General features: G+C 33.6%; 1 protein-coding gene across 1 annotated transcript in view; it reads right to left on the reverse strand.

Moving 5' to 3' along the window:
- The window catches only part of ZNF804A (zinc finger protein 804A), a 347,922-nt gene that overhangs the window by 62,462 nt on the left and 270,488 nt on the right, over nt 1–14,972 (reverse strand). Inside the window, exon 2 of the mRNA XM_068967017.1 lies at nt 8,244–8,387. Within this exon, the coding sequence (XP_068823118.1) occupies nt 8,244–8,387 (144 nt within the window). The remainder of the gene's footprint in view (nt 1–8,243; nt 8,388–14,972) is intronic.

The following is a 14,972-nucleotide window of genomic DNA, read 5'->3' on the forward strand; positions in this document are numbered from 1 at the left end:
GCAGATGAACAAGTAAAAGGGTTTATAGGAAAACGTTTCTTTTTTTACCTGTTAGTGAGTTTTACACTTAAACAAACAACAACAACAAAAAAACTCAATGACTAGAATTCAGAATAACAATGTCAGTGAAAATATTCTAATAATCTTTTTTACATGAGAGAATCACTTAGAAAAATGTGGAAGTGAGAAAGGAGTATGTATGATTATTTATGACAAACACATGTTTTAACTATGTGTTGTATTTGATACAAAATCCTCAAAATTTAGATCCAGAAAGGCCAATGAAGTCATCTGGTTTAAACTCTCTGTATAGAGATGCAGAAATGGAGGCTTGGGATGATTAAAAAAAGGTAAAAAACTTTGTCCTTACCAGAAGTTCATGATGGAGCTTGTCTGGCCTCCTGACTCTTAAGTGCACTTGCATATATTTATATAATTTCCTCAAGCATAAAATGTACATTCTAAGTATGCATTCTTTTAGACTTTTTAAAAGGTTCTGTTTGACATTTCCGAGTTTGGGTAAATATATAACTAACATGAAGGATCAGGCTTCCTATGGCATTTCCTTTAAACTTTCATCTTTCCAAAATGTAGCCAAAAATGTTACTACTGTTCAATAAACATGTCTATTGTAATCATGTTATTTATTATTTAAATAAAGACTTTATGAAAAATTAAACTAGGATGACAGATATAAAGTGAGACAGTCCTAGGATAATAGGATGTTAACTGTCCTTAACCACTATATTTTCTGTTATGAAAAACTAATTTCTATGTTTTTAAAATAATAAATGAACTATTATTTTGTTTGTTTATGTAGCTTAAAATAATGATTTGCATTTGAACTGTCACTTATCTGTATATAATTAGGTTTTATGTATGCTAATAAAATCCTGTGCTTCTCTGGGCTTTTGAATAAAGCATTCAATAAAAACATAAATATAATTTAAAATGTGTGCACTTTATACATTAATATTAAGGTGTGTTCTGGTCAAATGATAATAAGAAAGAGCAATGGAAATGTATCTCTATCTTATTTATCTTTTCCTGGAAAACTGATACTGTTTGAAGTTTAACAAAGAAGAAGATTCTGATAAATTACTAGAGGAGATCTGTGCTTATTAAAAAAAAAAAAAGGTGAAATATTTAAATGGCACCTGGAAAAGCTAACAATAACTTCAGTTATAATTCTCTATTTAATATTGGATGATTTCATTGCAGTTAAAACAGTTCTGTAAATATGATAGAATAATTTCAGAGACTTTAATAACATAATATTTGTTTGACTACGATATTTCTTTTTTAAATGATTTAGCCTGTAGTATTTCATATGTGCAATTATATGAAACATAATACTAAGTTGAATAATAATGATCCCATCATTCAGTTTAAGAATTAGAACATGTTAATACTTAATATACTCATGTAATATACTCATGTGGATCACAGTAAACTGTGGAAAATTCTGAAGGAGATGGGAATAACAGACCATCTGACCTGCCTCTTGAGAAACCTGTATGCAGGTCAGGAAGCAACAGTTAGAACTGGACATGGAACAACAGACTGGTTCCAAATAGGAAAAGGAGTACGTCAAGGCTGTATATTGTCACTCTGCTTATTTAACTTCTATGCAGAGTACATCATGAGAAACGCTGGGCTGGAGGAAGCACAAGCTGGAATCAAGATTGCCGGGAGAAATATCAATAACCTCATATATGCAGATGATGCCACCTTTATGGCAGAAAGTGAAGAAGAACTAAAGAGCCTCTTGCTGAAAGTGAAAGAGGAGAGTGAAAAAGTTGGCTTAAAGCTCATATTCAGAACAATAAGATCATGGCATCCGGTCCCATCACTTCAATGCAAATAGATGGGGAAACAGTGGAAAGAGTGTCAGACTTTATTTTGGGGAACTCCAAAAATCACTGCAGATGGTGATTGCAGCCATGAAATTAAAAGACACTTACACCTTGGAAGGAAAGTTATGACCAACCTAGACAGCATATTAAAAAGCAGAGACCTTACTTTGCCAACAAAGGTCTGTCTAGTCAAGGCTATGGTTTTTCCAGTGGTCATGTATGGATGTGAGAGTTGGACTATAAAAAAAATTGAGGACCGAAGAATTTATGCTTTTGAACTTGGTTGTTGGAGAAGACTCTTGAGAGTGCCTTGGACTGCAAGGAGATCCAACCAGTCCCTCTTAAAGGAGATCAGTCCTGGGTGTTCATTGGAAGGACTGATGTTGAAGCTGAAACTCCAATACTTTGTTCACATGATGCAAAGAGCTGACTCATTGGAAAGGACCCTGATGCTGGGAAAGATTGAGGGCAGGAGGTGAGGGGGACAACAGAGGATAAGATGGTTGGATGTCATCACCGACTCAATGGACATGGGTTTGGGTGGACTCCAGGAGTTGGTGATGGACAGGGAAGCCTGGCATGCTGCGGTTCATGGAGTTTCAGAGAGTCAGACACGACTGAGCAACTGAACTGAACTGAATCCTTTGGAATCCTCATACTCTTTAAAGGAAACACCATCCTGAGTTTCATAGTCACCATTTCCCATTTCCTGAAGAGGAATAAATCACATTTATAATCTTAAAAATAATGACATCAAGTTTTGCTTTTTTCTCTGGATAAAATAAAAAGTGTGTAGTCTTTCGCATTGTTTTGTTCAACCAATATTACATGTGCAAGTTTGTTTCACATTTTATTTTCTATAGTTAATTTATTTGTGCTGCAGAATAATTTTGCATTGCATGAATATATCACAATTTATTTAGAAATTTTGTAGTCCACTTATATTATTATTATTATTAATAAGAGGCTTTTTGTTTCAGTATGTTACAAATTTGAAAGATTGTTTTCCTGAGCGGCCAAGTCAATTCACACTTTCACAAATGATGTGTAAGATTTTCTACTGATATACATCATTACTTGATATCATCAAACTTACTGTATCAAATTTGGTGGGTGCAAAATTATTCCTCATGTTGAACATCTTATAATATATTTGTGGTCTTAAGTTTTTCCTTTTTTGCAAATTTCCCCCCTATTTTGGTCCAGTTTTTTCTGCGTAGTTTTCATTTTTCTTATGCATTCATATTTTTAATAAGATTTGAATGCCAAGTTTTTCTTAGTACGTATATTATATTTTCCCAATTTCTTTTATGAAAATTTCTTATAATAAAAGATTTCAGCATAGTTAAACTTATCAATCTTTCCTACAAATTTTGTGCTTCAATGCCTTATTTAATATATACTTGTAAACTGCTCTGAAGTGATAAAAATATTTTCAACACTGTTCTAAATTTTAAGGTTTTATTTGTATTTCTACCTCTTTAATTCACTGACGTTAATTTTGCTTGTTATATGAAGAAGGAATCAATCTCTTTTTAAGGAAATATAATGAATCACCAAATACTATTTTATGAAAAGTACATATTTTTAACCACCAGAGTGCTTCCTGCCTTTGTTATTTAACAAATTTCCAAAAATAAATGGATTTTGTATCACAGATTCTGTTCCATTAATCAATCCTTCCATCTCCGTACCAATAGAGATGTATATAATCTTGATATCCAAGACAAATCTTCCCAATTTTAGTTGATTTTTTAGGATTTTTTTCATTCTTACATATAAATTGCACAATCAGTTTGTAAAATTCAGTATTAAAAAATTGAGATTTTGATTAGAGCTTCTAAAGTTTGATTATGATCCCTTATTTTATAATCACATTCAGTGGACAGTCTATTTTAAATTTTTTTTTCAAGGGTTTTATATATGTTTCAATCAATAACTATGGGAAGTATTCATTTTCATTCAAAAGTCTTAGTCAAAGTTTACCAACTGCTGTCCATGGTTCATTTCCAGAGTACAAAGCTCATAGTGGGAGTTTCTCTTCATTGAGTTTCACATTTAGTAGTATTACTATATGCCCAGGTTTTAGCCAGTAGCTTCCCCGTCAGCAATCCCCCACCTTGTGGTGGTGGAATAACTCTTCAGAGGTACCATCTTTCCTAGAAACTCAGCAATTCAATAAAAATTTTATATTGTAGAGGATCTATTTGTTTTATGTACAAGAGTACAAGAGTCCGTTGGAGCATTTTGTGTGTTATCCTATTGAAACTGAAACCTCTGAGGTAGTTCTAAAAGTATTACTTGCTTTTGATAATTTTCTCACATAAAAAATACAATACAAATCCAAAATACATTGATAGTAAAAAAGCTTTATATATAGGAAAACTTTAGAGGAAATACACAATATATGCTATTTAAGTTGTTGATATATTATAATCAGCAATATTATTTTTATAAAGGAAAAATACTCATAAATGAGGAAGAGTTTAAAATACTCAACCAATTTACAAGTCACTTCACCCTCCTATATAATATTCTCCTTACAATTAGTTTCATCTAAGTATAAATCTATAAATAATTAATTTTTTTCTTTTGAAACTCTTACCTACCTCAAAGCTGTGGTAGTACAAAACCTCAAAAGGAATTTGAGTTGAGCCTTTTTTACATTTATTTATATGGTAAGTGTTGATTCGGTGTGTAAACTGTACAAAATGCTGCAATAAATGCTGTGAAGAAGGAATATATAAGGGAAACAATCCTTGCCATTAGAAGGTAACAATCCAAAGGCTTTCAAGTTTTAAGGTAAAGAGAAAAAATATTTCAAAAATGAACTCTAATTCATGAGCTACTGTGATCATCTCCATACGCTCGTGCCTCTTCCTCTTTTTAACTCCTGGGCTAGCGAGTCTTAGTGATAAGTGCACAAGAGAAAGCGTGCAAGTTATCCAAAGAGTATGTTGATGAGACAAACATACTTTTCTATGAAGCTTAGAATTTGAATGCAAAACATCCTGTCATAACATTAATTTGCAAATCAATATACGTAAAGCAGGCACAAAAGCTCTGAGGTCAAGATTATCTGCCTATGTTTCAGACTCTATTAACCTTAATGAAGTAAAAATAGATCCTTTAGGGAAGTCTATATAAAGAGAAGTCTCAAAGGCAAACTATCAGTGTCCCAAACATTTTAGGGGAAATGAAATTTTGGTAAGTCGTATAATAAAAACTAATTTAATGTTTACTATTCTTTTACACTTTGAAAAGTGTGTTAATGTGATTCTCTAATTTATTCTTCCTAAGAATGAACAATCAAGTTAACTGAGGCTTTGTTTATTTCACCCAAGGCAGTGAGTGGCAGGGCTAGGGCTCATTCTACCAGTAATCCCTCTGCCTTTCACCCTGCATCAGGTGGCCCTGCAGAAACATCTCTGGAGGAAGAGAATGTATCACATGTGAGGTCTCTTTGTCTGTTTCTAATTCTATTGAAGAAGTGTCCTAGTCATGTGTAGCTTTTCTTACCTGAAAGTTAAGTTACATGGACCTTGAGTATAAATATTTCTCATGTGGGTGTTTTCTACAACAGGAGATCAAAAATGTTGCTTTGCCACTGAAACAGGTAAATATTTTACTAAGAGGTTTTTTGTTTTTGTTTTTTTGCTTTTTAGGTCACAATTAATAGTAAGTATTAAGCTAGGGTTTGGTTTTAGGGTTCCCTTTTAAGTTCATTTATTAATAGCAAACTGAAGTATCTCTCTGAATCGAAGCAAAGGATCTGCATATAAGTTACTGGAAAGACTGTTTGGTTTTTTTTGTTTTTTTTTTCTGAATGCCTTTCAAAATCAAAACTGCTATTTCCATACTAAGTTTCCTTCACTTGTCACATGGCCACACAGATCTCATTTTCTGTGTGCTTGTTTTGTTCTTTCTTTAAGCAAAGCAGTGTTTTTAATTTTTCAATGCATTTAGCCATAGCATAGGATTACATTTTTCAAGTGTGAGGTCCAGTCATAATCAAAGAATAGAAAGATTTTTTGTTTTGTTTTATCTTGATTGCAGTTTTCAAAGGAAAAAAACTCTGAATTGCTCATCCCTAAATTTCGTTTCCCTCTACTCAATTTGAAGTGGCCAAGGTTTGGCAATCATGCAGTCAAAACAGAGCTAGCTGTGATGGGATGAGGTCTCCGTTCAGAAAAGACAGTGCATTCTCTAGGAAGATTGCCTCAAACATGTACCACTATCGTATGGGGAAGGGAAACAATCATCACATAGATTTTAAGTATTTTCTGCTACTGATACATAACCTTACGTTAAATCAATCAGTTAAGTTTCTGCTATCTGCCAGAATTCATGGTCATTTAGATAGTCTGTCTCTAGAGCCTTATGTCCCTGAGAAGTATCAAGTGACTGGACCTTCAAAAGAACAAACCAGATTTATTCTGAATTTCCTTATCTGTGTACAGTGTATGGTATCTTAACTTCATTAAGAATATGGAGCTGGAAAGGTCCTCATGATAATCTAAGTGAATTTGATTTTCCAGACAACATGTGGCTGAATGAAGTATTCTTTGGCAAAGGATTTAATACATAGTTGGTAAGATATTCTTAAAATATAGGCATACATAAACACATACATTCCGAAATACCTAGTTTATACCATGAAACATACACGTTTGCTCTTAATTGCTAACATCAGATGTTAATTCATGAATGAAGCTGAAAAGAATTTATAAACACATTTCAATACCCTGCTAATAATATAACACTGTATCTTTGTACTCTTGTAAGGAATACTGAAAGATATTAGGAAAAATCAGAGGAATAACTGCTTTCAATTTACCACATCAGGAATCATGTTCCAGAATCGTTTTATAAAACAAATGCAAGTTACAGTAGAATGAAATCCATGCTATTTCCGGATGGATTTTAATGTTCAAATCAAGCAATGATATACTTATATGTATGCATTTTTTATATAAGAAGAGGAATGATATTTCCATCAAAACCTTTTCCTTAACTAGCGTGCCAGTGGATCAACTAGCAGGGAAAGAAAGACAGGGGCAGCTCATTAAGTTTGGTCTGCATTAATTAGTGACATATGTAAATAGAGGCTAATGTTCTCCCTGCAATAGTTTCCCCAAGCACAGTTTTGTTGGTATGAGAAAACAGAATTGACAACAATAGAAAATACATATCGTTGGTCCGTAAGCACTTAATGTAATCATTTCCCCCTACGCTTTTCACATTTACAATAAATGTTAATGGAAAGTTAGTGCAAATTCAAGGGTCAAAATGTACTTTTTATTAATACCAAAATGACATTTGGATGATATTTGTGAATGATAGCTAAAAAGGAAAGTATTTTTAAGTTGATAACTAAGCCCACTGTATCATATCAAGTAAGCTAAACAACGTATGCTATTGCATTGATAGAAGTAAAGCATATGAGGAAAATAGAATCTATATTATGAATGTCATTTCTGATGTCACTATCTATTTTAAACTAAACTTTACACATAGAGTGTTGAAACAACAACAACAACAACAACAACAAAAAAAAAACCTTTGATTCTGTATCAATAGAGAAATGATGAAAACACCCCTGCATGGAGAACCTGAATCTGATTTTGCAGGAGACTCAGAGCCATTTCTAGAAACATAGTCCCCAAGGGCAGAGCCAGCTCTGCAGCCACCATCCCCGTCTGTTCTTGATGTACACTATCAATATGCTCCCCCAGTCAAAACTGACTTCCCTCACCCTGTTGTTTTTATATATTCATTTTTGGTAATATTGTTTCATTTCACATTGTTAATGGTATTCTGTACTTTGTTTTTAAATGTAAGTAATAAAATATATGTTCTTTCCATTAAAAAATAGAGAAATGGAATAGTATTAAAATAAACTAAATCATATACTTATTATGTATTTATTTAACTAGTAACCCTAGATTGCTTTTAACCATAGTGAAACTTCTTTCGTTTGTTAATGGTAGCTTAAATGAGAAATGCCTTCTCTAAAGAATTATAAATAAATTCATTTATATTTGATAAATGTCTTCAGCTGATTGACATATTTAGAAATTAATAAATTTTAAATTATTTAAAGGATCACCACCTGAGGAATACAATTTTCAAACTACTGTCAATCACTAAAAGGCAATTGAATGGCATTTCTTTACATCGGTTATTTATTTCAGACTTTAGTTTTGGTGGTTGTTCTTTTTTTTTTTTTTTTAATGTCTTTTATGTAAGTCATAAAATTATCACCCCAGACTGGCATCTTTAAAAATTGCATAGCAAGATAAATATATTATAGTCATACAGTCTACATAATTCAAATTATTACAAAAGTTCAGGAATATTAGAGGTTTTTTGGCACCTCTTTCTTACCTGCTTGTGAGCATGGTCATACGAATTAATGTGATTGTCAAATTCCTGATGCTTGTAGTACTGCTTGTCACAGAGTTCACAGTAAAAATTGGCCTTCAGATCTTCCAGTGCTTTGGCTATGGTGTTCTCCTTCTCAGCATAATCCTGGAAAATAAAATTTTGAAGAAGGAAGCAATTAGTTTTCCTTTGAGGTTCCTTTCTTCTGACAGTTGACAGCTTAGTATAGTCATTAGAATTAAAAATCATATCACAAAGAGATATATAAAGCAAATCCCAGCAAAGCAAATTAGAATAAATTATCAGTTATAGAAAATTAAAGATTAACAGAAGAAATAAAAATAAATAATAGAAAGAATATAGAAATATGGAGAAGAAAAACAAATCACAGAAGAAATAGAAGCCCTTGCTTAACAAGTTCCTATGCCATGTTAGCACAGAAGAAATATGAAACTCATATAACTGTTAATTTAACTGTCAATTTATAGCTAACCTATGTTTAGTTAACATAAAACTTCTAAATTCTGAACATCTAAAAGATGTCCTCCATATTCGTGTGCAAATATTCAAGCTTGGTATTTTTGTTTGCTTCCCTAAATATCTGTACAGCAACTTATTCATCCCAAGTAGATTTCATTTGACTAATGTTTTCATCTTGACCCACATCTGTTTAGGCTGCACTTTTAAAATTCACTAGTCTTTGGAAAATGAAATTCATTCCTGCAAGCTATTTACCTAAACTGAAAAGAATTAAACTGTATAAACAGATTGCTTTCATCATGCTGATGGTAAATAAAGATCACTATACAATCAAACTCCTGAAAATATGAAAAATTCAGTGCGTTATCATAGCTTTCATTTACAAAGCATAAAACAGGAAAATGTTTGTAGCACTTAGATTTTCTTAAATCTAAATTTAATTGCTATTTCATGCTTCCTTAAATGTTAATGATGTCAGACATGAATAAACATTGCATGTTGAAACACTGTCCAAGTGTTTCACTGAAGTACTGATATAAAGAAGACCTACACTTCAATCCCTACCATAGAATATATTTGTTTCTACTTTACAGATTGTCTCATGTTCAATGTATTTAAATTCAAAACAACTATACATTCAAGCCTCTTATGTGCTACACTCCCTCAGGCACTAGGATGTGGAGAAGAAATGACACAATCTTTTCTATGTCAATGGCAGCAATCCTCTCACTAAATATACAGGATAGAAAAACTCATAGTTTGAATATTTAAATTCTACAAAATTTGAAGGTGATTTACTAATTGTAATTTCACAAGTGATTAATATGTTTGTTACCTTATTGTGCTATGTATTTGTATATACATCATTTCATAGTATTCACCATCATTCATAGATGTAACTTGTAGTATGTCTTGTAGCAATGTGTAATACATCTGCCATAATCTGTATATACATAGTCCTCTTTCTTACTTTAAAAACAGTGATTTGTCATTATGTTTGATTAATTTTATCAACTTCATAGCAAGAGGTAATAAATTGCAAAATCACTCAAATTGTTCATATATGAGTTGTCAATTTGAATAATTTACCATTTTGCAGCAGATTTCAGAAATATTCTCCATTATTCTTTTGACTGCATCCAATATGACTTTTTTTAAGTTAGTTTAAAATGATGAAAATGACTCATACTGATCTAAACTGCTTACTGAATTTTTACAAAATCTTCAAAATAATAGTTTGTGGATCATCCAATTTAAATAAAACAAAAATTAAGTACCATGATTTCATGGCAAAAGTGTGCAATGCAGAGATAAAATTCTAATCAATATGAGTTGCATTAATATTATAATGGCAACAGTCTGGTTCAAAGCAGAATTAACTTTCAAAACAATATTTTTGAACAGCAATTTCTTTGCAAACTAGTTGATTTTCTTTATTAATCATAATTACAGTTAAGCTACTTCCTCTCTCTAAACTTTTGGTTATTTCTTATTATGGTGTTGTTTTCTTCCTTCCTAAGACTGATCTTTTTCCAGAGAACAATAATTTTTCTTAATTTTTCTTTTCTCAAAAGTGGGCAATTTTTGAGTAAAGCAAACCGAGATTCTTAGGTTAAATTGCATTCTTCAAGAGTATAAGCCTTAGCCTCAATTTGAAAGAGGAAAACAAATCTAAAAATAATAGTCAAGATTTATTCAGTACTTTTTTAGGACCCATTCAATCATGATTAAAATGATAAAAATGTGCATTCTAGACATTTCCTCATTTTACATGTGAGAGTACTAAAGCAAAGGGAAGTTAAATATCTAGCTTAATTATATATAACAAGTAAATGTGCAGCTAATATTTGAGCACAAATAATTTGATCCATAGCACTTCATTATGTTTAAGCTTTTAAGCAGAAAATAAAATAGAGAGAACAATATAAGAGCTCCCATATACCCATCACTTGGCTTCAACAATTATCTTTAACTTAGGGCCAATCTTGTTTCATTTTATCCACTCCTACCTCATATCCTTTCCCCTGCCTCAGATAATTTTTAAAGACAGTTCTAAATTCATATTATGTTATCTGTTAATCTTTCAGTGTGTATCTCTAAAATAGAAGATTATTTTTTAAAAATCAGAAAACCAATAACGGACCTAAAAAAAACAAACAAATAAACTACATTCGATTCTTACTATCATGAAATAGCCAGTTAGTTTGTTCACATAACTGCAATTGTCTAATATTTTTAAAACAGTTTGTTCAAAACAAGATTCAAACATACATTACCTTCATCTGATATGATTCTTAGTCTCTTTCATGCTATAGGTCCTGCCATTCTTTGTTTTATTCCTCATGGTATTTTAGTTTTCAGATTTTTTTTTATTATACCTTACATTTTGTAAAACTTTCAGAACTATAGAAACATTACAAGAAGATGACAATAAACTTTTATAAGGCCTTCTCTTTAATAAAATCATTGTTAATATTTTGGCATGTGTTTGTTCCCTTGCTTTATCTCTATACCTTCCTCTTAGATATTAAAAGCAACAAGGCATAACTGAAGTTAAGGTTGCAAATAGTTTCATAGTAAGAAATATTTTTAGGCTAGAACTTTCAACTTGATATAAACTGCAGGAAGAAGTCAGGGCTGTGTCTTATAAAACATCAGTAGAATAGAATGACTGGTTATTGCATGTGTCATAAGGGAAAAGAGTCATATGTACTTTCACTGATTATACATTTTTTAAAATGTATGTAAACTGATGAATCCTGAAAGATGAAGAGAGGGTAGCTGCTGTGTGTGGAAACAGGGAGAAGGAACACGGGGAACAAGGCTTCCAGTATCTAGAAAAAAAATTTAAGTATGTATGTAGACAAAATCAGCCCTCATTAGGTTGACATGCCCAGTGCCCACGACCCCTCTCCTTCTCCAGTGTGGATGATATTGAAAGGACCTTGACTGGTATCATAAAGCATAGTATACAGACATTCAACACAGCTACCTCCTTGCATAAGTTAAGAAATGCATTGAATAAAATCAAAGAGGAACACAGCTGCTCGTATTTCCTCCTCAAACCCAAACTCTTCCCTCTATCTGGCAAACACATTCTGTTCAATAATGTAAACATTTCCCAATGCTCCACTAAGTATGATGGTAGAAAGTGAAGAAAGGATGAATTGTTGTAGCTATTAAGTCATCCAAACTCTTCACAGTTTACATATATCTAAAAACAGTAAAAGTTGAATCCTTATTTTCAGGGAAGCAGCATATAATCCCCAATTTACAAAGTCAAGAATCTTTTCACATGAAACTATAGCAACTCTGCAGGGCAACAGTTTTTGCAGAACAGCAAATTGAAACAAGTTAACAGTTTATCTAGAGTCGCAGGGTCATTCCACCTATCCTATAGTACAAATGAATAGTACCCAGTAGGACTTTGAAGGGAAAACCTCTCTTTTCCAAAATGATGCAACTTATGTTGGCTTCAGCATAACACATGGCATCAAATGCTATTCAACCTCTCTTAAGAGTCAACCGTCAGAGAAGGCAATGCAACCCACTCCAGTACTCTTGCCTGGAAAATCCCATGGACGGAGGAGGCTGGTAGGCTGCAGTCCATGGGGTCACTAGGAGTTGGATACAACTGAGCGACTTCACTTTCAATTTCCACTTTCATGCATTGGAGAAGGAAATGCCTACCCACTCCAGTATTCTTGCCTGGAGAATCCCAGGGATGGGGGAGCCTGGTGGGCTGCTGTCTATGGGGTTGCACAGAGTCAGACACGACTGGAGCGACTTAGCAGGAGCAGCAGCAGCAAGAGTCAATGGTAGCTCAATGCCATCAGTAACCTTCCCTGAGGAACATGAACTCCAGAAGAGCAGGGATTCACTCCTGCTTTGTTGACTGTGATATCTCCAGAGGTTATAACAGAACCCAGCACTAGCAGACACTTGACAAATAATTATAAAGAATACCAGCACTGTCCTTTTTAATTAACATGTGTGTAAAAAACAAATATGACAAAAATGAGCAGCACTAAGAGAGATACACTGTTATTAAAGTAGCTATGTTCATGTTTGGGCTTTCAGTACCCAGTCATTTGGGGGACATCTTTAGAGCTAACAGCAAATAATATATAAATTATCATTGCTAAGTAATAGCTGTGATCACATATTACATCCAAGATTTCTGCCAGGAATGCTCTATTTAAAGTAGCTAAAGTTGTGAAGGTATAAATAGATTGAGCACTGTTAGTATATAATTATTTTCAATACTAAAAAAATATTTGTATGTAATTAACACTTAAATACTTTGGGAAAACTCTCTTCTCTGTCTCTATCTCTCTTATTGCTCCCATCAAGAATAAAAGTATCCTTGTGATTTATACCCAGGATAAATTTCACTATAGGTTCTCTAAAGAGAGAAAAAGTCTTTGCTAAAATTTGATTGGAATGAAAACATTAACCATGGAAGAGGTCACAAAATTGTTCTAGTTTAAGAAGATATTTGATAGAAGGCATTTCACCAGAAAATCCAAAGTTTACACATTCTGTAAAATACTGCAGATCTTCTGGGCCATATCTCTTGTCCCAGTTAGTATCAAAGTGACAGGTTCTGAAACAGTCTCCAGCAGCCTTCTATAGTGCCACTTGGCTACAGTTGGCCCCAGGCTGTGTTGAGGCATCATATCCCATCCAGTGGCTTCTCTGACTCATGACATGGGAGCTTGCAGATTCCCTCTTAGCACTAACAAATATACAACCCAGGAATGTTGAGCAGGTAACAGCATACAGGTCCACCCTTGACCTTCGTGGACAGTAAGAACTCAAGGATAAATTATTTCCCATTTTATCTATCAGACAGATATTTTTGAGACACATTTCTAAGATTCCACAGAGATTCCCAGTGGGAAGGAACACCAGTTACTTGCACTAATGATAAACAGTAAGTATATCTTTATATTAGCTTTTCTTACCTGTTCTACTTTTGTGGAATTTCACTTCTGCTTCCTGGGCTCATGTCCCAAGTAAATAAGTGCTTGTCTCAGGGGAGAAGGATAATGGGAAAGGGGACTTAAGAAGTTTGAGATCGACATGTATATACTGCTATATTTGAAATGGATAACCAACAAGAACTTACTGTATACCACAGGGAACTCTGCTCAGTGTTACATGATACCCTGGATTGGGGGAGGGTTTAGGCGAGAATCAGTTCAGTTCAGTTTAGTTCAGTCGCTCAGTCATGTCCGACTCTTTGCAACCCCATGGACTGCAGCACGCCAGGCCTCCCTCTCCGTCAGCTTCAGCATCAGTCCTTCCAATGAATAATCAGGACTGATTTCCTTTAGGAGGGACTGGTTGGATCTCTGTAGTCCAAGGGACTCTCAAGAATCTTCTCCAACATGACAGTTCAAAAGCATCAATTCTTTAGCGCTCAGCTATCTTTATAGTCCAACTCTGAGGAGAATGCATACATATATACATGAATATATATATATATATATGAGTCCCTTTGCTCTTCACTGAAAGTATCATAACATTGCTAATTGGCTATACTCCAATATAAAATGAAAAGTTAAAATAAAAAATAAATAGTTGCATAGAAGCCTTTGTCCTGGGTTTGACTTTAAGATGAACTGGGAGAAGATTATCAATTTCCTGGTATTTTCTATGAATGTCTTTCTGACAAGACACATTTTCTAGAATAAAATAAGATGATACCATATTTCAGCTCAAAATTCTCTAATAGCCCATCATCATTATTAGAATAAATGCTTTTATAATGACCCACAAGTCCTACTCCACCTGTTACTTGCACTATGTCTTTGTCATCAATTTCTATCATTCTCTCTCTTTTACTTTGCTTTCAGTTCACTTCAGTTCAGTCATTCAGTCATGTTCAACTCTTTGTGACCCCATGGACTGCAGAAGGCCAGGCTTGCCTGTCCATCACCAAGTCCTGGAGCTTGCTCATACTCATGTCCACCAAGTCAGAGATGCCATCCAACCATCTCATCCTCTGTCACCCCCTTCTCCGTCCACCTTCAATCTATCCCAGCATCAGGGTCTTTTCAAATGAGTCAGTTCTTCACATTAGGTGGCCAAAGTATTAGAGTGTCAGCTCCATCGTCAGTTCTTCCAATGAATATTCAGGACTGAATTCCTTTAGGATTTACTGGTTGGATCTTCTTGCAGTCCAAGGGACTCTCAAGAGTCTTCTCCAACACGACAGTTCAAAAGCATCAATTCTTTGGCGCTCAG

The sequence above is a fragment of the Capricornis sumatraensis genome, chromosome 3 (genome assembly GCF_032405125.1).
Source record: "Capricornis sumatraensis isolate serow.1 chromosome 3, serow.2, whole genome shotgun sequence".
Taxonomy (NCBI): Eukaryota; Metazoa; Chordata; class Mammalia; order Artiodactyla; family Bovidae; genus Capricornis; species Capricornis sumatraensis.